Raw genomic sequence first — 27,773 nt, forward strand, 5'->3', positions numbered from 1 at the left:
TTCTTTGCACTCCTTCTAAACAGCGCGATTTTTAAAAACTTTTGCAAATGTTGAAGTCTACAAAGTTTAGTCCGTTCTGTTCATAACATATTCTAGTTTTGGGAACAGAACTGTATTGAGAGTAAATGTTAAATTGATGCTTTATGTCGGCCAAAATCCATCTCGTTCCATATTCTTCCATTGCCCGCCAGTGGGCTTCCTTTCACTACCATATTTGGTAGTGAGTGGAAACGTAAACCGGATGCTTCACATATATACATCTAGTGAAATATCTGTCTCCTTGTTCTATCTGTGATATAACTGAAGCACCAGCGATAACAAGGGACTGAAGGTAAAATCAAATATTTTTTATAACGTAAAAGGGAGATCAATAATACTTAAAATGAATAGATATGAACTGTAACTCAATCATAAAGATTTGTAATTATTTAAAAGTTGACTAGTCGCAACTAACGTACAATTTCGCGAGTTCACCCGACCCATCCGTTTTACTATCTGTTAGTAGGTAACTAACCTGCGACAACATGCCTCCGTTGTAGGAAGAAAAACAAGCTCAGCGGGCATTCGTTGGTTGTTTTTTGGAGGAAGTGTGATCACTGGCAGCGGTCAGTTAATTTTGTAAACATCAGTCATTGGTAGCTAGGTACGCTAGCTAACAGTACTACAGTAGATGGCTTGCTAACTTAACCGGCCATTGTTCACAGCAGGTCTGACCGAGACAAACTCAGTTCGAAGAGTGTGTTAACTAACCATTATCCAGGTGTCATTGCTGTTCATTCACCCACACCTCCATGCAGTAGTCTCGTTTTATCTATCAACAACATTATGACTGGGGGCAGGTGTAGATATCGACCTAGCCGATTAAACTCAACTCCACGATTTATGATGAGTTGAGACGGCTAATATCGACCCAGGGTCACTGCTCGACATAACGTTACTCTGAAAAGGCCCGGCATTTTTGGCTTGTCCGCTTCAGTGGAAGTAGCCCAATTTCTGTTTCATTCAGTAACGTTATTTAGCTAAGTTATATCACCCAAAACCTAGTTTTGCTTTTAAAAGTAGCAACCCACCTAGTCGATGCTGTTTCAAGTCTAACTGAATTTGTATCAATTCAAGTGGCTTACTAGTACCGAATTCCATTATCAAAATTAAGCCATTAAATAGCCAACAGATTTACACTTGATAAGTTTAATAATATATTTGGATTTGACTGAGTGGAAGGGATCGATTGGATTTTATCTCTGCAAACAATACAGTTTAAACAGACACATCAGTCACTTCTGTGTAATGCCAGGCCCCTCCCACTGTTAGTAATTTTATTGTGGTTACAGATAAACATTGAACTCCTCTCCCATCACCCAATAGTATATGGTTAGATTGATGTAGCCTAGCCTGTAGCAGAACATGTTGTCCATTGTATGTTTCTAGGCACTGATGGTTCCCCCAAAAACAATCACTTATTCTAAATTAGTCTCTATTTTGAAAGTTGAGAACTTGATTGCTGACATGCAAAACATGTTGGGACTATATCAACAATGGACTAATAGGTTTTGGTTGGAGTTTTCCTTCAAGAGATTTGGGACAGTAACCAAAGGTCGCTGGTTCGAACCCCCAAGGCTAAAAATCTACCGATGTGCCCTTAACCCTAATTGTTTCTGTAAGTTGCTCTGGATCAGCGTGTCTGCTAAATGACTAAAATGTATAATGTTATGCTATTTCTGCCATCTTGTCATAATTATGGAGCTGGGAAGCGGAATGTTTAGGATCGCCACAGACTACTGACCAATTAGTAGATGTAGGGAAAAGCTCATCCTCTAAAGCGGAACAACTTTGCTTGTGATTCCTTGAAATTCACACCGTGACATGATGAGCTGCAATTTGGATTGTGCTTGGTAGATGCTTGAGAGCATCAGCTGTTCCGGATGACTGTGTGATCACTCTCTCCGTAGCCTATGTAAGACCTTTTAAACAGGTCAACATTCCCAAGGCCGCAGGGCCAGACGGATTACCAGGACGTGTATTCCGAGCATGCGCTGCCCAACTGGCAAGTGTGTTCACTGACATTTTCAACCTGTAACTGACTGAGTCTGTAATACCAACATGTTTCAAGCACACCATCTTAGTCCCTGTGCCTAAGAACACTAAGGTAACCTGCCTAAATGACTATGACTACCGACCCTTAGGACTCACGTTTGTAGCCATGAAGTGTTTTGAAAGGCTGGTCATTGCTTACATCAACACCATTATCCCAGAAACCCTAGACTCACTTCAATTTGCGTACCGCCCCAACAGATCCACAGATGATGCGATCTCTTTTGCACTCCACACTGCCCTTTCCCACCTCGGCAAAAGGAACACCTATGTGAGAATCCTATTCCTTGATTACATTTCAGCGTTCAACACCATAATGCCCTCAAAGCTCATCAATAAGCTAAGGACCCTGGGACTAAACACCTCCCTCTGCAACTGGATCCTGGACTTCCTGACGGGCCGCAGGTGGTAAGGGTAGGAAACAACACATCCGTCACGCTGATCCTCAACACAGGGGCCCCTCCTGTGCTCCCTGTTCACTCATGACTTTACGGCCAGGCACGACTCCAACACCATCATTAAGCTTGCAGATGACAACAGTGATCACCGACAATGATGACACAGCCTATAGGAGGAGGTCAGAGACCTGACCGTGTGGTGCCAGGACAACAACCTCTCCCTCAACGTGATCAAGACAAAGGAGATGATTGTGGACTACAGGAAAAGGAGGACTGAGTACGCCCCCATTCTCATCGACGGGGCTGCAGTGGAGCGGGTCGAGAGTATCAAGTTCCTTGGTGTCCACATCATCAACAAACTATCATGTTCCAAACACACTAAGACAGTCATGAAGAGGGCACGCCAAAGCCTATTCCCCCTCAGGAGACTGAAAGGATTTGGCATGGGTCCTCAGATCCTCAAAGTTCTACAGCTGCAACATCGAGAGCATCCTTACTGGTTGCATCACTGCCTGGTATGGCAATTGCTCGGCCTCCGACAGCAAGGCACTACAGAGGGTAGTGCGTACGGGCCAGTACATCACTGGTGTCAAGCTGCCTGCCATCCTGGACCTCTATACCAGGTGGTGTTAGAGGAAGGCCCAAAAAATTGTCAAAGACTCCAGCCACCCTAGTTATAGACTGTTTTTTCTACTACCGCACGGCAAGCGGTTCCGGAGGGCCAAGTCTAGGTCCAAAAGGCTTCTTAACAGCTTCTACCCCCAAGCCATAAGACTGCTGAACAATTAATCAAATGGCTACCTAGACTATTTGCATTGTCTCCCCCTCTTTTATGCTGCTCCTACTCTGTTATCTATGCATAGTCACTTTAACTCTACCTACATATAGTGGGGAGAACAAGTATCTGATACACTGCCGATTTTGCAGGTTTTCCTACTTACAAAGCATGTAGAGGTCTGTAATTTTTATCATAGGTACACTTCAACTGTGAGAGACAGAATCTAAAAATCCAGAAAATCACATAGTATGATTTTTAAGTAATTAAGTTGCATTTTATTGCATGACATAAGTATTTGATCACCTACCAACCAGTAAGAATTCCGGCTCTTATTTGGAAATTGCTTCCAAGGATGATCCAGACTTGTGGAGGTCTACAATTTATTTTCTGAGGTTTTGGCTGATTTCTTTTGAGTTTCTCATGATGTCAAGCAAAGAGGCACTGAGTTTGAAGGTAGGCCTTGAAATGCATCCACAGGTACACCTCCAATTGACTCAAATAATGTCAATTAGCCTATCAGAAGCTTCTAAAGCCATGACATCATTTTCTGGAATTTTCCAAGCTGTTTAAAAGCACAGTCAACTTAGTGTATGTAAACTTCTGACCCACTGGAATTGTGATACAGTTTAATAATCTGTCTGTTAACAATTGTTGGGAAAATTACTTGTCATGCACAAAGTATATATCCTAACTGACTTGCCAAAACTATAGTTTGTTAACAAGAAATGTGTGGAGTGGTTGAAAAAACGAGTTTTATTGACTCCAACCTAAGTGTATGTAAACTTCCGACTTCAACTGTACCCTGACTCTGTGTGCAATGAACCCAAGAGAAGTGACACAATTTCCCTAGTTAATATTGCCTGCTAATAGGAATTTCTCTTAACTAAATATGCAGGTTTTAAAAAATATACTTCTGTGTATTGATTTTCAGAAAGGCATTGATGTTTATGGTTAGGTACGTTCGTGCAACGATTGTGCTTTTTTGCGCGAATGCGCTTTTGTTAAATCAAATCAACGTTTTTTTGTCACGTGAAATGCTTACTTACAGGCTCTAACCAACAGTGAAAAAAAGGTATTAGGTGAACAATAGGTTTGTAAGAAATAAAAACAACAGTAAAAAGACAGTGAAAAATAACAGTAGCTAGGGTATAACAGTAGCGAGGCTACATACAGGCACCGGTTAGTCGGGCTGATTGAGGTAGTATGTAGATATGGTTAAAGTGACTATATATATATATATATATATATATATATATATATATATATATATATATATATATATATATATATATATATATATATATATATATGATGAACAGATTGGAGCAGCAGCGTAAAAGAGGGGTTGGGGGGGAACACAATGCAAATAGTCCGGGTAGCCATTTGATTATCTGTTCAGGAGTCTTATGGCTTTGGGGTAAAAACTGTTGAGAAGCCTTTTTGTCCTAGACTTGGCACTCTGATACCGCTTGCCATGCGGTAGTAGAGAGAAAAGTCTATGACTGGGGTAGCTAGGGTCTTTGACAATTTTTATGGGCTTCCTTTGACACCGCCTGGTGTAGAGGTCCTGGATGGCAGGCAGCTTAGCCCCAGTGATGTACTGGACTTTACGCACTACCCTCTGTAGTGGCGTGCGGTCGGAGGCTGAGCAATTGCCGTACCAGGCAGTGATGGAACCAGTCAGATGCTCTCGATGTTGCAGCTTTAGAACCTTTTGAGGATCTGAATACTGTTGATGATTCGTTACTAGAGAAATGAGACCAAGTCAATAGGCTGGACAGGGTGGAACAATATTTAGTAAGACAGTTTTATTCAGTGTGAGGATATCTGGCAAATCGTGCCGCACGGCTCCTTCTGTCTGATTCGTATAGAATCGTCGGAGGAGAGACTAGTTTAAGCAGTTGTACAGTTTTATATAGACAACAAGCAAAGTAGGTTGATCTGGAAGTCTGGCCTTCCGATTGGTCGATCTGGGTCTTGGGTAGTCCTGAACAGGCCTGGTGTCAACGTTCCATTGGTTCCTGAGGTAGTTCTTTGTCTTGAGCTCCAACCATGTGTTGTGTGTGTTCTGTGGTTATCATGGGGGAGGGGAATTGTGTGTGTCTGTAGTTGGTGTCTTAATAAGTCCAGCATATGTCCAAGAGAAATGAGGAGTATGTGTATTTTGTATAAAATATGGCTTATGTTGAAATGTAGTTATTACTAGTTTCCAGTCTCTATTACAATTTCTTACAATACCCATGCCAAATCTTTTTAGTTTCCTGAGGGGAAATAGGCTTTGTTATGCCCTCTTCACGACTGTCTTGGTGTACTTGGACCATTCTAGTTTGTTGGTGATGTGGACACCAAGGGACTTGAAGCTCTCAACCTGCTCCACTACATCCCCGTCGATGAGAATGGGGGCGTGCTCGGTCCTCCTTTTACTGTAGTCCACAATCATCTCCTTAGTCTTGGTTACGTTAAAGGATAGGTTGATATTCTGGCACCACCCGGCCAGGTCTCTGACCTCCTCCTTATAGGCTGTCTCGTCGTTGTCGGTGATCAGGCCTACCACTCTCTTATGTCGTCTGCAAACTTAATGATGGTGTTGGAGTCGTGCCTGGCCATGCAGTCGTGGGTGAACAGGGAGTACAGGAAGGGACTGAGCACGCACCCCTGGGGGGCTCCAGCGTTGAGGATCAGTGTGGCAGATGTGTTACTACCTACCCTCACCACCTGGGGGTGGCCCGTCAGGAAGTCCAGAATCCAGTTGCAGAGGGAAGTGTTTAGTCCCAGGATCGTTAGCTTAGTGATGAGCTTTGAGGGTACTATGGTGTTGAACGCTGAGCTGTAGTCAATTAATAGCATTCTCACATAAGTGTTCATTTTGTCCAGGTGGAAAAGGCCAGTGTGGAGTGCAATTGAGATTGCATCATCTGTGGATCTGTTTGGGCTGTATGCAAATTGGAGTGGGTCTAGGGTTTCTGGGATAATGGTGTTGTGAGCCATTACCAGCCTTTCAAAACACTTCGTGGCTACAGACATGAGTGCTACGCTTTCTCTCGGCTAAGGAGAGGTTGATCACACAGTTGTCCGGAACAGCTGATGCTCTCATGCATTCCTCAGTGTTGCTTGCCTCAAAGCGAGTATAGAAGTGATTGGTAGGCCTGGTAGGCTCGTGTCACTGGGTAGCTCGCGGCTGTGCTTCACTTTGTAGTCTGTAATAGTTTCCACGCCCTGCCACATAAGACAAGCGTCGGAGCCGGTGTAGTACGATTCAATCTTAGCCCTGTATTGTTTGCTTGGCCTGTTTGATGGTTAGTCGCAGGGCATAGCAGGATTTCTTATAAGCTTCTGGGTTAGAGTCCCGCACCTTGAAAGCGGTAGCTCTACCCTTTAGCTCAGTGCCAATATTGCCTGTAATCCATGGCTTCTGGTTGGGCTATGTACGTACAGTCACTGTGGGGACGACATCCTCAATGCACTTATTGATAAAGCCTGTGACTGATGTGGTGTACTCCTCAATCCCATCGGAAGAATCCCGGAACGTGTTCCGGTCTGTGTAAGCAAAACAGTCCTGTAGTTTAGCATCTGCTTCATCTGTCCACTTTTTTATGGATCGAGTCACTGGTGCTTCCTGCTTTAATTTTTTGCTTGTAGTCAGGAGGATAGAGTTGCGGTCGGATTTACCAAATGGAGGGAGAGCTTTGTACGCGTCTCTGTGTGGAGTAAATGTGGTCTAGAGTTTTTTTCCCCCCTCTGTTTGCACATGTGACATTCTGGTAGAAATGAGGTAAAACGGATTTAAGTTTCCCTGCTTTGAAGTCTCTGGCCACAAGGAGCGCCGCCTCTGGGTGAGTGCTTTCCCCCGTTTGGTGAAGTAAGCTGTGATTCGATGATAAATTAACATTCATCGCATTGATTATATGCAACGCAGGACAAGCTAGTTAACTACACATGGTTGATGATATTACTAGGTTAACTTGTGAAGATTGATTTGTTTTTTATAAGATAAGTTTAATGCTAGCTAGCAACTTACCTTGGCTTTTTGCTGCACTCGTGTAACAGGTGTTCAGCCTGCCAGTTTCCTCATGGAATGCAATGTAATCGGCATCCAAAATTGCCGATTTGTTATGAAAACTTGAAATCGGCCATGTCGATTAATCGGTCGACCTCTAATCGGTCATCATTACTACTAATATCATGCCATTTTTCCTTTTGAAATAATGTCAGTTGGAAGTCATCGTAATGGGTAAACAAACCGAAAAGAGGCCACCTCTCAAGCTAGCTGCAAAAGATCTGGATTTTGTTTCAGCCACCAAGGTCATGATTGTTATACTGTTATAGACCTATATCCATCCTGCCCTGCCTTTCTAAAGTCTTTGAAAGCCAAGTTAATAAACAGATCACTGACCATTTCGAATCCCACCGTACCTTCTCCGCTGTGCAATCCGTTTTTCGAGCTGGTCACGGGTGCAACTCAGCTACGTTCAAGGTACTAAACGATATCATAACCTCCATCGATAAGAGACAATATTGTGCAGCCGTCTTCATTGACCTGGCCAAGGCTTTCAACTCTGTCAATCACCGTATTATAATCGGCAGACTCAATAGCCTTGGTTTCTCTAATGACTGCCTCGCCTGGTTCACCAATTACTTCTCAGACAGAGTTCAGTGTGTCAAATCGGAGGGCCTGTTGTCCAGACCTCTGGCAGTCTCTATGGGGGTACCACAGGGTTCAATTCTCGGGCTGACTCTTTTCTCTGTATATATCAACGATGTCGCTTTTGCTGCGGGTGATTCCCTGATCCACTTCTACGCAGACGACACCATTCTGTATACATCTGGCCCTTCTTGGAACACTGTGTTAACCAACCTCCAGACGAGCTTCAATGCCATACAACACTCCTTCCGTGGTCTCCAACTGCTCTTAAACGCTAGTAAAACAAAATGCATGCTTATCAACCGATCGCTGCCCGCACCCGCCCGCCCGACTAGCATCACTACTCTGGACGGTTCTGACTTTGAATATGTGGACAACTACAAATACCTAGGTGTCTGGCTAGACTGTAAACTCTCCTTCCAGACTCATATAAACATCTCCAATCCAAAAATAAATCTAGAATCAGATTCCTATTTCGCAAACAAAGCATCCTTCACTCACGCCGCCAAACATACCCTCGTAAAACTGACTATCCTACCAATTCTCGACTTCGATGTCATTTACAAAATAGCTTCCAATACTCTACTCAGCAAACTGGATGCAGTCTATCACAGTGCCATCCGTTTTGTCACCAAAGCCCCTTTACCACACACCACTGCGACCTGTATGCTCTAGTCGGCTGGCCCTCACTACATATTCGTCGCCAAACCCACTGGCTCCAGGTTATCTATAAGTCTATGCTAGGTAAAGCGACTCCTTATCTGAGCTCACTGGTCAGCATGGCAGCACCCACCCGTAGCACGCGCTCCAGCAGGTATATCTCACTGGTCATCCCCAAAGCCAACACCTACTTTGGCCGCCTTTCCTTACAGTTCTCTGCTGCCAATGACTGGAACGATTTGCAAAAATCGCTGGAGACATATTTCCCTCACTAACTTTAAACATCAGCTATCTGAGCAGCTACCCAATCGCTGCAGCTGTACATAGCCCATCTGTAAATGGCCCACCCAATATACTTACCTCATCCCCATATTGTTTTTATTTACTGGTGTGCAAAAGAGCAGAAAAGTATCTCTACTTGCACATCATCTGCTCATTTATCACTCCAGTGTTTAATTTGCTCAATTGGAATTACTTCGCTACTATGGCGTATTTATTGCCGTACCTCCTCACGCCATTTGCACACACTGTATATAGACTTTTTTTTTCTATTGTGCTATTAACTGTGCTTGTTTATTCCATGTGTAACTGTGTTTGTGTCGCACTGCTTTGCTTGGGCAGGTCGCAGTTGTAAATGAGAACTTGTTCTCAACTAGCTTACCTGGTTAAATAAAGGTGAAATAAATACATGGTACTACCATGATGGTAGTAGTAATTCTGTTTGTCTTGCTTCTCTAGTGCAGTGGTTCCCAAACTAAGGGGGGCTTGAGGGGTCGGCAGGGGGGATTCTATCCGGCTTTTAACTTACTCTTTAAAGTTTTAATAGTAGAGGGAAGAAGGTGTAATTTCGAAATTGGGTGGTGTATCGTCAGTTCCTCTTATGTCAGTCATTGCATATTTTAGAGTTATTTATAACTTGTCAAATGTCCAGATCAACTAGCCCATGTCAGCTAATGTTTTTATTTTCTGGTCATTCAAATATTACAGGAATACACTTTAGACATGGCAAAATGTATAGAATTGCAATAAATCTGGCTTTAAAACGTTACGATTTTCTTTGCATCCCAATGACAAAATGTGTATAATTGTAGGAAATAAGCCTTAAAACATCAGAATTCTTTCCACCAACGAGGGGTGTGAACAGTTTGTCACTAACAGTGCTAGTGCCCAGAAATAGACGTTGATCATGTGTGTGCAGGGGAGTGCGGGATGTCCCCTAATGCTAGAAGGGGGAGCACTGAGTAGAAAAAGTTTGGGAACCACTGCTCTTGAGGACCTTGTGTGTGTTGGGTAAGTGAAATAAGAAGAAGCAGCAGTGGGGGGCTGGGGGGGCGGCTGAGAGGTAGCTGGCAGTTATTTGGTTGTGTAGCCAAGTAGTGTAACAGCCGGGTGGGCAGTGCATCACAAAATGGGGATTATTTGATAGTGGGGTGACCGGGAGTGTTGCCAGCCTGTGCCAGGGCAAGCTGCTGGGCTCTAACTGGGCAGAGCTGGCTGTAGAACAGACACAGACCCAACACTGTCTGGTGATGAGGGTCCACATACACACGGCCAGGGGGTGGTCAAAAAGCGGAGTCCGTCAACACAGACTTGTCAGTTAACTTCTCTGGGATATGTGGGACGCTAACGTCCCACTTGGCCAAAAGCCCCAAAAAATGTAGTGCGCCAAATTCAAATATATTACTATAAAAATCAATCTTTCATGAAATCACACATGAAAGATACCAAATTAAAGCTACACATGTTGTGAATCCAGCCAACATGTCTGATTTCAAAAAGGATTTACGGCGAAAGCACATCAAACGATTATGTTGCCTCAGTACATAGCCACAGAAAAACACAGCCATTTTCCCAGACAAAGATAGTAGTCACAAAAAGCAGAAATAGAGATAAAAATAATCACTAACCTTTGATGATCTTCATCAGATGACACTCATAGGACATCATGTTACACAATACATGTATGTTTTGTTCGATAATGTGCATATTTATATCCACAAATCTCGGTTTACATTGGCGCCATGTTCAGAAATGCCTCCAAAATATCCAGAGAAATTGCAGAGAGCAACGTCAAATAACAGAATTACTCATCATAAACTTTGATGAAAGATACATGTTTTACATAGAATTAAAGATACACTGGTTCTTAATGCAACCGCTGTGTCAGATTTTTAAAAAACTTTACGGAAAAGCACACCACCCAATAATCTGAGACGGCGCTCAGATATAACAACATTTCTCCGCCATGTTGGAGTCAACAGAAATACGAAATTGCATCATAAATATTCCCTTACCTTTTGATGATCTTCATCAGAATGCACTCCCAGGAATCCTAGTTCCACAATAAATCGTTGTTTTGTTCGATAATGTCCATTAATTATGTCCGAGTAGCTACTTTTGCTAGCATGTTTAGTGCACATGTCCAAACGCTCGCGCAGATGCAGGCAAACTCGGACGAAAACTTCAAAGTTAAATAACAGGTCAAATAAACTGGTCAAACTCGTAGAGAATCAATCTTCAGAATGTTGTTATCATAACTATCCAATAACGTTCCAACCGGAGAATTCCTTTTTGTCTACAGAAGTTATGGAAAGCAAGACGATATCGTTTGGAATGCATGTGACCAGGAACTGGCATTCTGCCAGACCAATGACTGAAACACCTACCATCTGGCTCAACATCACACTAGAGGCTTCATTCCACTTTCTACAGACTGTTGACATCTAGTGGAAGATGTAGGAAGTGCAAACAGATCTATATCTTACAGGGAATTGAATAGGAGATGAGTTGAACATCGACCAGCCTCAGAATTCTCACTTCCTGTTTGGATTTTTCTCAGTTTTTTTCCAGCCATATGAGTTCTGTTATACTCAGACATCATTCAAACAGTTTTAGAAACTTCAGAGTGTTTTATATCCAATAATAATATGCATATATTAGCATCTGGGACAGAGTAGGAGGCAGTTCACTATGGGCACGCAATTCATCCAAAAGTGAAAATGCTGCTCCCTATCACAAAGAAGTTAATTGAAAAACATGTTAACATTGATGATCACATTTTTTGCACTCCTCACTTTACACCTGCATGCCTGTGAAGGCGTCCGCGTGCTTCCCATCCCAAATGGTTAGGAACAGTCAGTGGTGTAGTGATGTAAGGCACTGCATCTAAGTGCGTCGCTACAGTCCCTGGTTCGAATCCAGGCTGTATCACATCCGACCGTGATTGGGAGTCCCATAGGGCGGCGCACAATTGGCCCAGCGCCGTCCGGGTTTGGCAGGGGTAGGCCGTCATTGGAAATAAGAATTTGTTCTTAACTGACTTGCCTAGTTAAATAAAAATATATTATGGCAATATATGGTGAAGTTTTTGCCAAAAGCCAAGGTTTTTTTCTGGAGGCATGCTGAAGTTCAGAAGCTGAAGTCTAAACCCCATCGGTGCTTGGTCAACAGTAGGGATTCTTCAATGTAGTGTTTGTCATTCAACGATACACAAATCATTTTCATGCACATTTTTTACTTGAGCAATACTCTACCAAACATCCTATTTAGGTGTAAAATTACTACTCAGCAAAAACTTCCAAATGAATTACAGATTTCTTGAGTTCTTACATTCATTCTGATGAGTTTGAGGAAGCCTTAAGAGGCTGCATTTCTGTTTACAACCCTCAGCAGTTCTTCAGTGGAAGTAGGGCAGTTCCATGGTAACAGAATTACGTGGACTTCTATTTTTCACTTTAAAATGTATACCTAAATTTATGGGTTTTGTTAGAAGTTTAACAAACAATAGAACAATGCACTGCTTTTAACAATTTCCACAAAACATGTTACAAAAACATATTTACGGGTAGAACTGTGCAGATACAAAGTTGGGTAACCATATAAAACTGAAGGATATTTTACTGTAATTCTGTTACCAAACTTGCATCTGCACAGTTTTTCCAGTAAGTTTGTTTTAGAGCGTATGTACCAAGCCTTACTTTACCATTGTACAGGTGAGGTGATCAGCATCAAGTAACCTACAAGAATTTTAATGCCATTGTAGTCTTTGGGTGGGCTGCCTAAGTGTTTTTTTGGGGGGGTCGCCTAAATGGAAAATGGAACAACACTATAGGTGTAAACTTAAACGACTATAACCAGATATAAAGTATGTAGAATAGATAATGGATATATATCACAGCAAAAAAAGAAACGTCCTCTCACTGTCAACTGCTTTTATTTTCAGCAAACTTAACGTGTACATTTTTATATGAACATAACAAGATTCAACAACTGAGACATAAACTGAACAAGTTCCACAGACCTGTGACTAACAGAAATTGAATAATGTGTCCCTGACAAAGGGGGGTTCAACATCAAAATTAACAGTCAGTATCTGGTGTGGCCACCAGCTGCATTAAGTACTGTTGTGCGTCTCCTCCTCATGGACTGCACCAGATTTGCCAGTTCTTGCTGTGAGATGTTAACCCATTTTTCCACCAAGGCACCTGCAAGTTCCCGGACATTTATGGTGGGAATGGCCCTAGCCCTCACCCGCCGATCCAAAAATCCCATTGAGCACGTCTGGGACCTGTGATCCGGGCTCTTCGCTGGCTATGGCAGAACACTGACATTCCTATCTTGCAGGAAATCACGCACAGAACAGGCAGTATGGCTGGTGGCGTTGTCATGCTGGAGGGCCATGTCATGCTGGAGGGTCATGTCAGGATGAGCCTGCAGGAAGGATACCACATGAGGGAGGAGGATGTCTTCCCTGTAACTTACAGCGTTGAGATTGCCTGCACTGACAACAAGCTCAGTCCGATGATGCTGTGACACACCACCCCAGACCATGACGGACCCTCCACCTCCAAATCGATCCCGCTCCAGAGTACAGGCCTCGGTGTAACGCTCATTCCTTTGACGATAAAGGAATGAGCGTTACAAATCCGACCATCACCCCTGGTGATACAAAACCGCAACTCGTCAGTGAAGAGCACTTTTTGCCAGTCCTGTCTGGTCCAACGACGGTGGGTTTGTGCCCATAGGCGACGTTGTTGCCGGTGATGTCTGGTGAGGACCTGCCTTACAACAGGCCTACAAGCCCTCAGTCCAGCATCTCTCGGCCTATTGCGGACAGTCTGAGCACTGATGGAGGGATTGTGCATTCCTGGTGTAACTCAGGCAGTTGTTGTTGCCATCCTGTACCTGCCCCGCAGGTGTGATGTTCGGATATACCGATCCTGTGCATGTGTTGTTACACGTGGTCTGCCACTGCGAGGATGATCAGCTGTCCGTCCTGTCTCCCTGTAGAGCTGTCTTAGGCCTGCCTACCGTCTGTAAGCTGTTAGTGTCTTAACGACCGTTCCACAGGTGCATGCTCATGAATTGTTTGTTTCATTGAACAAGCATGGGAAACGGTGTTTAAACCCGTTATTTTTTTGCTGTGTGTGTGTGTATATATATATACACACACACACACACACACACACACACACACACACACACACACACACACACACACACACAATTGAAGTCGGAAGTTTACATACACTTAGGAGTCATTAAAACTAGTTTTTCAACCACACCACACATTTCTTAACAAACTATAGTTTTGTCAAGTTGGTTAGGACATCTACTTTGTGCATGACACAAGTAATTTTTCTAACAATTGTTTACAGACAGTATTTCACTGTATCACAATTCTAGTGGGTCAGAAGTTTACATACACTAAGTTGACTGTGCCTTTAAACAGCTTGGAAAATTCCAAAAAATGATGTTATGGCTTTAGAAGCTTCTGATAAACTAATTGACATAATTTTTGTCAATTGGAGGTGTACCTGTGTATGTATTTCAAGGCTTACCTTCAAACTCAGTGCCTCTTTGCTTGACATCATGGGGAAATCAAATGGGTCTTCCAAATGGACAATGATCCCAAGCATACTTCCAAAGTTGTGGCAAAATGGCTTAAGGACAACAAAGTCAAGGTATTGGAGTGGCCATCACAAAGCCCTGACCTCAATCCCATAGAAAGTTTGTGGGCAAAACTGAAAAAGCATGTGTGAGCAAGGAGGCCTACAAACCTGACTCAAGTTATACCAGCTCTGTCAGGTGGAATGGGCCAAAATGCACCCAACTTATTGTGGGAAGCTTGTGGGAGGCTACCCAAAATGTTTGACCCAAGTTAAACAATTTAAAGGCAATGCTACCAAATACTAATTGAGTGTATGTAAACTTCTGACCCACTGGGAATGTGGTGAAAGAAGTAAAAGCTGAAATCAATCCTTCTCGCTGCTATTATTCTGACATTTCACATTCTTAAAATATAGTGGTGATCCTACCTGACTTAAAACAGATTTTTTTACCAGGATTAAATGTCAGGAATTGTTAAACTGAGTTTTGTTGTATTTGGTTCTGGAAAAGTGACATTTACGTAATCGTCATGCGGGCAATAATTTTCCATTGTCATACACCTAGAATGAGTATTTATAAAAAATAAAAGAAACAAAAAATAAAAAGGTTATGAAAATGTATCCTCTTTCAATTGTGGTTAATATCTTGGTATCTTTGATCTTTCTGTCCCCCAGGCACTGTGAGACATTTTCGTCAGAGACACATCTGACCCTTCCCCAGCAGTCACAGCTCCCCTTCCCTCTTTTTCCCCTGTGACCCCACCCTGAGCCCCAGCAGTCCTCCGCCCCAGCATGAATGACATCAGTGTGGTCAGAGAGGGCTGGCTCCATAAGAGGGGTGAGCTGAGCTGAGCTCATAGCTGTCTCACAGTGTCTCTGTTTCTAGGACACTGAGTCCACTCAGAATGAGTTAAACCCTAATATGTATGGCTTGTGCCTCTCTCTCTCTGCCCCTCTCTCTCTTCCCCCCTCTCACTCATGCCCTTCTCCCTCCCTCCCTGCAGGAGAGTACATTAAGACGTGGAGGCCGCGGTACTTCATCCTGAAGAGTGATGGCTCCTTCATCGGCTACAAGGAGAAGCCAGAGATGTCGTCCGACCACAGTCTCCCACCCCTCAACAACTTCTCTGTGGCAGGTTGGTCTCTGTCATTTCTGGGCAAACTTCTAGAGCCTGGTGGTACTTGGATGATGATGAGAGTTTCCTAGTCATGTTCACACAGATGGGCTCTCCTTTGATTCCTTGTGTCCATCAGCAGGAAGAACTGGTTCCTCTCCTTGAATCCTCTCCTCACTTCACAAGCTACTGTTTTGAGGTGTAGAGAGAATGGCAGGAGAGGAATCGAGGGAAGACTGTTGAGATTCACCCAGTGTCTACAGTAGCACACTCAAACCTCTCTTACTCCCTGTCTGCAGAGTGCCAGCTGATGAAGACAGAACGGCCCAGGCCCAACACGTTTGTCATCCGCTGCCTACAGTGGACCACAGTCATAGAGCGCACCTTCCACGTGGAGAGTAACGAGGAACGGTGAGAACGGAAAGTTCCAGAGACAGGGACAACGTGGAAGAGTTGGGTATTTGTTTATCTGTAAACTGGGCAATGCCCTCCTTCTCCAAGTTGTTATTTTTACTTCACCAACTTTCACGATTACAGGTCTGCAATTGACCCCATTAGTGACCTCACTAGTTAATCACCCTCATACCCACCGTATCCACACACACACACTCAGTCAGTGTAGATTCATGTCTTTTGGGCTTGAAGTGGTCTACATTGAACTCCCTCTCCCCTTCCAGGGAGGAATGGATGCGGGCGATCCAAGCGGTGGCCAACGGCCTAAAGACGCGAGTGGAAGAGGCTCCCATGGACATCACGTTTGGCTCCCCCAGCAACTGCAGCGGCATGGAGGAGATGGAGGTGGCCATGTCCAAGTCCCGCAACAAAGTGGTCAGTGTCATCCTGTCCCCCTACCAACCTAGCAGACCTGTCAGTGTTCTCCTGTCCCTCTACCAACCTAGCAGACCTGTCAGTGTCCTAGCAGACCTGTCAGTGTTCTCCTGTCCCCCTACCAACCTAGCAGACCTGTCAGTGTTCTCCTGTCCCCCTACCAACCTAGCAGACCTGTCAGTGTCCTAGCAGACCTGTCGGTGTCCTATTGTCCCTCTACCAACCTTGCAGACCTGTCAGTGTTCTCCTGTCCCTCTACCAACCTAGCAGACCTGTCAGTGTCCTAGCAGACCTGTCAGTGTTCTCCTGTCCCCCTACCAACCTAGCAGACATGTCAGTGTTCTCCCGTCCCCCTACCAACCTAGCAGACCTGTCAGTGTCCTAGCAGACCTGTCAGTGTTTTCCTGTCCCTCTACCAACCTAGCAGACCTGTCAGTGTTCTCCTGTCCCCCTACCAACCTAGCAGACCTGTCAGTGTTCTCCTGTCCCTCTACCAACCTAGCAGACCTGTCAGTGTTTTCCTGTCCCTCTACCAACCTAGCAGACCTGTCAGTGTTCTCCTGTCCCCCTACCAACCTAGCAGACCTGTCAGTGTCCTAGCAGACCTGTCAGTGTCCTAGCAGACCTGTCAGTGTTCTCCTGTCCCCCTACCAACCTAGCAGACCTGTCAGTGTTCTCCTGTCCCCCTACCAACCTAGCAGACCTGTCAGTGTCCTAGCAGACCTGTCAGTGTTCTCCTGTCCCCCTACCAACCTAGCAGACCTGTCAGTGTTCTCCTGTCCCCCTACCAACCTAGCAGACCTGTCAGTGTTCTCCTGTCCCTCTACCAACCTAGCAGACCTGTCAGTGTTCTCCTGTCCCCCTACCAACCTAGCAGACCTGTCAGTGTCCTAGCAGACCTGTCAGTGTCCTAGCAGACCTGTCAGTGTCCTAGCAGACCTGTCAGTGTTCTCCTGTCCCTCTACCAACCTAGCAGACCTGTCAGTGTTCTCCTGTCCCCCTACCAACCTAGCAGACATGTCAGTGTTCTCCTGTCCCCCTACCAACCTAGCAGACCTGTCAGTGTCCTAGCAGACCTGTCGGTGTCCTATTGTCCCTCTACCAACCTTGCAGACCTGTCAGTTTTCTCCTGTCCCTCTACCAACCTAGCAGACCTGTCAGTGTCCTAGCAGACCTGTCAGTGTTCTCCTGTCCCCCTACCAACCTAGCAGACATGTCAGTGTTCTCCCGTCCCCCTACCAACCTAGCAGACCTGTCAGTGTCCTAGCAGACCTGTCAGTGTTTTCCTGTCCCTCTACCAACCTAGCAGACCTGTCAGTGTTCTCCTGTCCCCCTACCAACCTAGCAGACCTGTCAGTGTTCTCCTGTCCCTCTACCAACCTAGCAGACCTGTCAGTGTTTTCCTGTCCCTCTACCAACCTAGCAGACCTGTCAGTGTTCTCCTGTCCCCCTACCAACCTAGCAGACCTGTCAGTGTCCTAGCAGACCTGTCAGTGTCCTAGCAGACCTGTCAGTGTTCTCCTGTCCCCCTACCAACCTAGCAGACCTGTCAGTGTTCTCCTGTCCCCCTACCAACCTAGCAGACCTGTCAGTGTCCTAGCAGACCTGTCAGTGTTCTCCTGTCCCCCTACCAACCTAGCAGACCTGTCAGTGTTCTCCTGTCCCCCTACCAACCTAGCAGACCTGTCAGTGTTCTCCTGTCCCCCTACCAACCTAGCAGACCTGTCAGTGTTCTCCTGTCCCTCTACCAACCTAGCAGACCTGTCAGTGTTCTCCTGTCCCCCTACCAACCTAGCAGACATGTCAGTGTTCTCCTGTCCCCCTACCAACCTAGCAGACCTGTCAGTGTCCTAGCAGACCTGTCGGTGTCCTATTGTCCCTCTACCAACCTTGCAGACCTGTCAGTGTTCTCCTGTCCCTCTACCAACCTAGCAGACCTGTCAGTGTCCTAGCAGACCTGTCAGTGTTCTCATGTCCCTCTACCAACCTAGCAGATCTGTCAGTGTTCTCCTGTCCCCCTACCAACCTAGCAGACCTGTCAGTGTTCTCCTGTCCCCCTACCAACCTAGCAGACCTGTCAGTGTCCTAGCAGACCTGTCAGTGTTCTCCTGTCCCTCTACCAACCTAGCAGACCTGTCAGTGTTCTCCTGTCCCCCTACCAACCTAGCAGACCTGTCAGTGTCCTAGCAGACCTGTCAGTGTCCTAGCAGACCTGTCAGTGTTCTCATGTCCCTCTACCAACCTAGCAGATCTGTCAGTGTTCTCCTGTCCCCCTACCAACCTAGCAGACCTGTCAGTGTTCTCCTGTCCCCCTACCAACCTAGCAGACCTGTCAGTGTCCTAGCAGACCTGTCAGTGTCCTACTGTCCCTCTACCAACCTTGCAGACCTGTCAGTGCTCTTTGTGTTTGTCCAACAGCCCTCCTCTAGATGTGGCTGCTTTTGTCCATTGGAACCTCTGCATCCTAGTTCAGAGTGTCTACTACTCCTTAGTAACAGTAGCTCATCACAGCTGGTTTCCCATCTCCCTATGTGACCTGGGCCATAGTGTGTGTTGGTGTGTTTTCTGCTCCATTCTCTGCCCGTTCTTCATCTAAAACCCTGGTGCAGGTCTATGGAAACTCTTTATTACTCATAAGCTGTAATTGTCATGGTCAAATAAATCCTGTCATCCAAACTGTCTTGAAGAAGCCTGAGATTTGAACCCTCATGGTGTTTGTGTCCCCCACACCCCCCACAGACCATGAGTGACTTTGACTACCTGAAGCTGCTGGGGAAGGGGACGTTTGGAAAGGTGATCCTGGTGAAGGAGAAGGCCACAGGGATGTACTACGCCATGAAGATCCTGAGGAAAGAAGTCATAATCGCTAAGGTAACCATTTGGCATCAAAGGAAATGGCAGTTGCTCAGACAGATGCGTCCAAAGTGGTTCCTTATGCAGGGCATTATTTTTGACCAGGACCCATAGGGGGCTGGTCAAAAGCAGTATTGCACTATATAGGGAAAAGACTACTGGGCCCAGATTCACAAAACCGTAAGAAATTACTTTTTTCCCCCTTAACTTTCTTCTTAAGTCTATAGTTAAGCAAAGTTTCTATTCCTCAAAAAGATTCTTGGAAATTTGCTTTAGCTGTTTCTAATGTTTCTCCTTAAGCAAAAAGTTAAGAAGAAATATAGATTATTGAAAATAAAGTCCTTGGAAATGAATTCCAAGATAGCTAACCCTTGTCTTAAACTCAAGGCAGTGAGAGAAAACAGCGCATGAAAGCAATTGAACATGTTTAAATCACTCACAACTTAATCTGAAAGTTTCAGTATTGATTATTTTAAACCCAGGAACATGTTTTAGAACAGTGATCTCAGTACGGAATATGCTAACATGATTGCCATTGCTAGCTAAACTGGTTGCCTAGCAACAAACATTCAGTCATTCATATTAAGATATTGTTGAGGAATTACACCTACAAACTTATTTTTTTTATTTCTTAAGAAGCTTTTTAAGATTTTGCAATCTGAGCCATGCACCATATCCCTGGAAGTCTTGATTATGATGACATTTTCCTTTTTCAGTCATTTAGCAGATGCTCTTATCCAGAGTGATTTACAGTAGTGAGTGCATACATTTTCATATTTGTTCGTACTGGTCCCCCGTGGGTATCCAACCCACAACCCTTGCGTTACAAGCGCCATGCACTACCAAGTGAGCCACAGCACTAATTATGCAGTTACTTCTTGGTTCTATTGTGGGTTCTTGAGTGGCTCAGAAGTCCAAGTCCAGCTGTACACTGCTGGCTGAATGTCTGTCCCTCATGGTGTGTTTTTGTGTGACGTGTTCCATAAGGATGAGGTAGCACACACGGTAACAGAAAGCAGAGTCCTTCAGAATACGAGGCATCCCTTCTTAACGGTGAGTTCCTATCTGACGTCATCTGACCTTACTGAACACCGATTACAATATTTCACCAAGCAGCCACCTGATTCAAATGTGGTCACTAATTCTGGCTGTGTCTTGTCTCCCCCCCACACAGACACTAAAATACGCGTTCCAAACACATGACCGGCTATGCTTTGTGATGGAATATGCAAACGGAGGAGAGCTGTTCTTTCACTTGTCACGGGACCGCGTGTTCACAGAAGACCGGGCACGGTTCTACGGTGCGGAGATTGTGTCTGCGCTGGAGTACCTCCACTCACGGGACGTTGTCTACAGAGACCTTAAGGTAATGGTCGCTTCCCTGTATGTCTACCAAATGGGACTGGAAGTCTGGCTGATGTTTCCCTGACTCACCCATACCTTTACACGTACGGCCTCATACTGAAAGTATATTCTCAAGACTAACATTTCGCACAATAGGAAATATGGGCTGATTTTAAGATTAAGCCCAGTCTTGGATTAAAAGTGCTTCTGAATTGGTCTAGGCTCAATCCTACTATAGACTGCTCTTGGTGAAAAGCCTGTAAATCTGTGGAGCTTATTACAGTCAGCTGTCATGTTAGCAGTGGTATTTTCTGCTGCTGACTCACTCTTGTTCTCATCTCTTTCTCTTCCAGTTGGAGAACTTAATGCTGGATAAAGATGGACACATAAAGATCACAGATTTTGGACTGTGTAAAGAGGGAATCACAGACGGGGCTACCATGAAGACCTTTTGTGGTACTCCAGAATACCTTGCACCTGAGGTAACTACAGCACAGTGAACAAAATCATACATTCTAGTTGTGCTTTGAACAGTACATGGCAGTGTGTCCAGTTAACAATTTCAGATGCATTCCTTACTGGTGCTTAACATACAATTTAATAACTCTACTTTGCCATTGGAAAGTAAATTATTATCAACAGGAATAGACAGCCGGACTGCAAATACACTATATATACAGTACCAGTCACACCTACTCATTCAAGGGTTTTTCTTTATTTTTGCTATTTTCTACATTGTAGAATAATAGTGAAAACATCAACACAATTAAATAAAACACATGGAATCATCTAGTAACCAAAAAAGTGTTAAACATCAAAATATTTGAAATTCTTCAAAGCACGCACACACGAAAGTATGTGGACACCGTTGCTGACTGGTGTATAAAATCGAGCACACAGCCATGAAATCTCCATAGGCAAAAATTGGCAGTAGAATGGCCTTACTGAAGAGCTCAGTGACTTTCAACGTAGCACTGTCCTAGGATGCCACCTTTCCAACAAGTCAGTTTGTCAAATTTCTGCCCTGCTTGAGCTGTCCCGGTCAACTGTAAGTGCTGTTATTGTGAAGTGGAAACATCTCGGAGCAATAACGGCTCAGCCACGAAGTGGTAGGCCACACAAGCTCACAGAACGGGACCGCCAAGTACTGAAGCGTGTAGCGTGTAAAAAATCGTCTGTCCTTAGTTGCAACACACCCCACTGAGTTTCAAACTACCTCTGGAAGCAATGTCAGCTCAAGAACTGTTCACCGGGGGCTTCATGAAATGGGTTTCCATGACCGAGTAGCCGCACACAAGCCTAAGATCACCATACGTAATACCAAGTGTCAGCTGGAGTGGTGTAAAGCTCGCCGCCATTGGACTCTGACGCAGTGGAAACGTGTTCTCTGGAGGGATGAATCACTCTTCACCATCTGGCATTCCGACGGATGAATCTGGGTTTGGCGGATGCCAGGAGAACACTACCTGCCTGAATGTATAGTGCCAACTGTATAGTTTGGTGGAGGAGGAATAAAGGTATGAGGCTGTTTTTCATGGTTTGGGTGTCCACATACTTTTGGTCATGTAGTGTAGGTAATCGTTTACATTGCAACTGAGGTAGAAAGAGACACAGTGCCTTGGCTTCCACATAATTGGATTTGCTATTTCTCTTTTTGTTCTCTCTCTTTCTCGCTCTCTCCCCTCTCTTTCTCTCTCGCTCTCTCCCCCTCTCCTGCAGGTATTAGAGGACAATGACTACGGCCGAGCGGTGGACTGGTGGGGTCTAGGTGTGGTCATGTACGAGATGATGTGCGGTCGACTGCCCTTCTACAACCAGGACCATGAGCGGTTGTTTGAGCTCATTCTCATGGAGGAGATCCGCTTCCCCAAGAACCTGGCCCCCGAAGCCAAGGCCCTGCTTGCTGGCCTGCTCAAAAAGGACCCCAAGCAGAGGTAGGTGTTGGTGTCTTTTTTATTTTTTATATATACACCGAACAAAAATGTGAACGCAACATGCTACAATTTCAAAGATTTTACTGCATTACAGTTCATATAAAGAAATCAGTCAATTGAAATAAATTCATTAAGCCCTAATCTATGACTTTCACATGACTGGAATACAGATGTAGATCTGTCGGTCACAAATACAGTAAAAAAAAATAAAAAAAATAAAGTAGGGTTGTGGATCAGAAACCAGTCAGTATCTGGTGTGACCACCATTTGCCTCATGCAGCGTGACACATCTCCTTCACATAGAGTTGATCAGGCTGTTGATTGTGGCCTGTGGAATGTTGTCCCACTCCACTTCAATGGCCGTGCAAAGTTGCTGGATATTGACGGGAACTGGAATACGCTGTCGTACACGTCGACCCAGATCATCCCATACATTCTCAATAAGTGACATGTCTGGTGAGTATGCAGGCCATGGAGGAACTGGGACATTTTACACAATTCCTGGAAGCTGAAAGGGCCTTGTTACATGGGGCTGTGCATTATCATGCTGAAACCTGAGGCGATGGCGGCAGATGAATGGCACGACAATGGGCCTCAGGATCTCGTCACGGCATCTCAGCATTCAAATTGCAATCAATAAAATGCAATTGTGTTCATTGTCCGTAGCTTATACCTGCCCTTACATAACCCCACTGCCACCATAGGGCACTCTGTTCACAACGTTGACATCAGCAAACCACTCGCCCTCACAAAACCGGGATTCATCCATGAAGAACACACTTCTCCAGTGTGCCAGTGGCCATCGAAGGTGAGCATTTGCGAACTGAAGTTGGTTACGACGCCAAACTGAAGTCAAGACCCTGGTGAGGACGACAACCGTGCAGATGAGCTTCCCTGAGACGATTTCTGACAGTTTGTGCAGAAATCGTTTGGTTGTGCAAACCCACGGTTTCATCAGCTGTCTGGGTGGCTGGTCTCAGATGATGCCGCCGGTGTAGATTCTGAACTGGCGTGGTTAGACGTGGTCTGCGGTTGTGAGGTCGGTTGGACGTACTGCCAAATTCTGTGAAATGATGGAAGTGGCTTATGGTACAGAAATTAATCTTCAATTCTCTGACAGCGGTCATGCAGTCAGCATGCCAATTGCACGGTCCTTCAAAACTTGATACATCTGTACATTGTGCTGCATGACAAAACTGTACTTTTTAGAGTGGCCTTTTATTGTTCCCAGCACAAGGTGCACCTGTGCAATGATCATGCTGTTTAATCATGTTATTGACATGCCACAACTGTCAGGTGGATGAATTATCTTGTCAAAGGAGGAAATCTCACTAACAGGGATGTAAACAAATTTGTGCACAAAGTTTGAGAGAAATACATTTTTGTGCGTATGGAACATTTCTGAGATCTTTTATTTCAGCTCATGATACATGGGACTAACACTATACATTGAGTGAAGAATATAATGGTGATGCTGATCATTCTGTAGGCTTGGAGGTGGACAAGAAGATGCCAAAGACGTGATGACACAGAAGTTCTTCACCAGCATCAACTGGCAGGATGTGGTAGAGAGGAAGCTCTTGCCTCCCTTCAAGCCCCAGGTGACGTCAGAGACGGACACCCGCTACTTTGACGACGAGTTCACAGCACAAACCATCACCGTAACGCCCCCGGACAAATGTGAGTTGAGGAGTGTTTGTGTGTCTGTCGGTTTGTTTGTCTCACTGTTAAAAATGTCTTCAAATCTGGATGGTGATTTATTTATTTTTAAATTGATTTATAGTGAAACAGGTTTTGTAAAAAAAAGTTGTTTGTAGTAAATCTCCTGGTTTTGTCTTTCTCTCTCTCTCGTGTTATCTCCAGACGACAGCTTAGACTCAGAAGACCAGAACCAGCGCACACACTTCCCTCAGTTCTCTTACTCCGCCAGCATACGGGAGTGACCTCTCTCACATGCGTGCACACACAAACTCACATGAGCAAGCAGGCTAACACACGTTCACACACACTCCCACTGCTGGGGAATTGGGATGACACAAACTGACACTCTCTCTCTCAAACAAACACACTTGCACAACACACGCACTCTGACACCGAGAAGCGGTGAAAACATGGATCCTAGAGCATGACGTGATGACTGACCTCAGCAGGCCTGTGTGGAAAAACTGGCCGTCTTGTCTCTCATTCTGACGGGACCAGGTGGAACCGGACAGGGCTGCTCTTAGCCATGCCTGCAGGACCCTGCCTGTCTACCCACCACACTACTACTACTACAACTACTACACTGGGTGCATCAACAGCACTTCACCATCCCTGGGTTATGCCAGCAGATACCACATCATCACCAGCCGAACGCATGCTGCACCTATCCAACACACACACTCTGACAAGCAACACCTAAAACCTCCCATACACTGCTGTTTTTTTTTTTTACTACTGGATAAAAAATAAGTCCAAACAAATGTAGAAACACATGAAAGGAGAAATATTTTTAAACTAAGTTTTCTTTTGATTGTTACGGTTTTAAAAGCCATATTTCTGCAAAAGAAAATACGAGTGCTCTTGCTGAACTTGCTGTTACAAATCGTGTGAACTGTTCCTACAGAGGGAAAGCGGGTCGGGGAGAGAATGAGGGGTAAGAAGGTGTGTGTACCTCGGAAGGTAGCCATTTCCCTGCTTGCACTCTGCATGTGTGAATGAATGTGTTTGGGTGTGTGGAAGGAGAATGTATGAACAACCATTTGAATCTCAACGTCTGTTTTACGTTTATGCATTTGCATGTATCTGTTTTGGATACTGTATGACGGCTAAACGAGGAGAGTATTAAAGGGAAAGAAGAGAGGTGGTGGAGTTGTAGCTTCCCTGTGGATTGACTTGTTCCTCTGGTGGTTAGAATGCTCAGGATGGAAAAAAAGAGAAGGGGAAGAGTAGAAGTGACCACAGCAATTAACATTGTTCCAGTAGCTGTCACGTTCTGAGCAGAAATATCCAGGAGGAATAGCGGTCACGTTCTGAGGAGGAATAGCTGTCACGTTCTGAGCAGAAATATCCAGGAGGAATAGCTGTCACGTTCTGAGCAGAAATATCCAGGAGGAATAGCTGTCACGTTCTGAGCAGAAATATCCAGGAGGAATAGCTGTCACGTTCTGAGCAGAAATATCCAGGAGGAATAGCTGTCACGTTCTGAGCAGAAATATCCAGGAGGAATAGCTGTCACGTTCTGAGCAGAAATATCCAGGACAATAGCTGTCACGTTCTGAGCAGAAATATCCAGGACAATAGCTGTCAATCATTTGTTCCAAACATTTCACTTTTTATTTTGAATTGTTGATGTTATTTTTTTAAACTTTTTTTGAAGATCATTTGGATGTCCCCATATTTAAGAATGCAAACTATTAAAACATGGATCACTGATTATATGTGATGAGGCTAGACTGACTGATAGAAAATTGACTCTTCAGTTATTTAACGGTCGATATTGAAGGTTGTGGTTCGTATTTTCAAGGCAATGTAAGTGACAGATTAAGTCCTTTGTCGGGATGTCAGAGTAGGACCATTGAACTAGGGTTGGGGTTAGTTCAATTCAGTTAATGTAGGAAGTCAACTGAGTTAACGTCATGGATTGAAATGTAATTGTTCCCAACCCTGGTGTGAAACAGATGCTGTATATAATGACAAGATGGTCTTGTCTCTGCCCTAACAATGGGAGTTGTTGTCTCAAAGGCAGAAAAGCAGTCGTTCTGCTTAACGCTGTATTCCCTTGTGGACAGATTTGTATATTTTTCTCTCTTACCTCGCCTCTTCCTCTCTGTGTGAACTTCCCACAATTTACCTGTCCTGAATGCATGTGTACACCCCATGTCTGGCCTGTAGAAGAGTGGTTCGGGTGAAACAACCATTGTGTTTCACAGTCAAGTGCTGTGATGTATTTCATTTTTGTTGCCCTTTTCAAAGATTCTTTCACTCAAGGACCATTAAGACCATGTTTCTTTTCATTGATTTGTTTTTGTTTTGTGGTTCACCTATTCCTTACTTTGGGAGACATTGTCTCATTTAATTTTATATTATATAAAATAAATTTAAACATGTTTTTCCTTTTGGTTCTTCATTTTGATCATTCATGTGTTCCTTCTTTTAAAGTAAGTGTGTGTGTGTGTGTGCACGTGCTGTGCTCATGCACAGCAGCAGGTTAATGGGGCATTGTAGAACAGCTCTCTAGTCTGCTCAATGCCGGTGTCCTTTAGCCTCTGTACCTCCAGTAGGGTAGTGCAGTCTGACTGCTGTTTGCAAGGGCTGAGGCTATGGGAAACATCCCTATCTTCACCAGCTCATAATCAGGCGTAAAGGCAGCTTCAGAAACGGCAGGACTGGATTTCATGAACAACCTCCTTCTGATGGATCTCTCTCCCGCTGTCTTTAATGTTAGGACGGCCACCAGGAGGTGCTGTAGACTTTCTAAAGTTGACAGTGGCAGTAAAGCCACACAGTGCAGAGACGTCTCAATAAAGTGTCCACGCTTTGTCTAGTGTGTACATCTAACATGCAAGCCAACGCCACTGACTTCTCCTGTAGGCATTGCACACAGACAATCGATATGGAACTCTTCACTGGCTATGTAAATACCAAAAAGGGTTGATGATCTTTAGGCTAGAAGGAGAATCGGCAGCTTTGTAGATGGAATTTGAGTTGGAGCATAACAGTGATTACCTTGCTTCTCTGTATTTTGAATGTGATCAGTAGTCACGAATGTCATATCTCAATGCTGATGTACCAAGAATTCTTTGCTCCTCCCCAGCTAAACCTCAACTCAATAACAAGCAATCTTTTAGGGAGAAGACTATGTCCTGGTAGAGAGTTTCAGCCCCCATGTTGCAAGATTTTACATTGTAACAGGTGTTACCTGCTACAGTATATGGTAGCTTATATTTTCAATTATGTGCCAGTAAAGACTTTTACTGAATTAAGTGTCTCATTATTCATTAGGGTTACCGGGTTCAATATCCCACATGCTATCTTCTGCCGTTGTGCCCCTTCTGCAAGGCACTTTACCCCCAATTCTCTAGGGGCGATGCTCTCCCTTGCTCCCAGCCTGTGATGTGTATGTTGTGTGTCTATTTGGGTACCATGACAGCAAAAAAAGTAAGAATTTCCATGCAAATAGACCAATAAAGCAAGCATAGTATTGTAAAAGTTTTGAATTTCAAGTTGATTGATGTAGGTTAATTAACTCTGCCCAGTTTAC

The 27,773-nt window shown here is 44.5% G+C and overlaps 1 protein-coding gene across 1 annotated transcript; it reads left to right on the forward strand.

The window, feature by feature from the left end:
- The first annotated feature begins 271 nt into the window (after positions 1-271).
- LOC129831775 (RAC-beta serine/threonine-protein kinase) lies at positions 272-27,491 on the forward strand. Its single transcript, XM_055895212.1, has 12 exons — positions 272-331; positions 15,133-15,295; positions 15,462-15,593; positions 15,872-15,983; positions 16,250-16,400; positions 19,140-19,271; positions 20,241-20,306; positions 20,428-20,619; positions 20,951-21,079; positions 22,317-22,531; positions 24,021-24,211; positions 24,395-27,491. The coding sequence occupies exons 2-12, from the start codon at positions 15,250-15,252 to the stop codon at positions 24,472-24,474; spliced, it is 1,446 nt and encodes a 481-aa protein (XP_055751187.1). The 5' UTR covers positions 272-331; positions 15,133-15,249; the 3' UTR covers positions 24,475-27,491.
- The last annotated feature ends 282 nt before the right edge of the window (positions 27,492-27,773 follow it).

Source organism: Salvelinus fontinalis, chromosome 33 (assembly GCF_029448725.1).
Source record: "Salvelinus fontinalis isolate EN_2023a chromosome 33, ASM2944872v1, whole genome shotgun sequence".
NCBI lineage: Eukaryota > Metazoa > Chordata > Actinopteri > Salmoniformes > Salmonidae > Salvelinus > Salvelinus fontinalis.

Bases quoted from the DNA above. Each gene is read 5' to 3' on its own strand.
- LOC129831775 (XM_055895212.1), top strand. From the start codon at position 15,250: ATGAATGACATCAGTGTGGTCAGAGAGGGCTGGCTCCATAAGAGGG. The intron at 20,620-20,950 runs GTAATGGTCGCT...TTTCTCTTCCAG, and splicing joins TTGTCTACAGAGACCTTAAG to TTGGAGAACTTAATGCTGGA. The intron at 21,080-22,316 runs GTAACTACAGCA...CCTCTCCTGCAG, and splicing joins CAGAATACCTTGCACCTGAG to GTATTAGAGGACAATGACTA.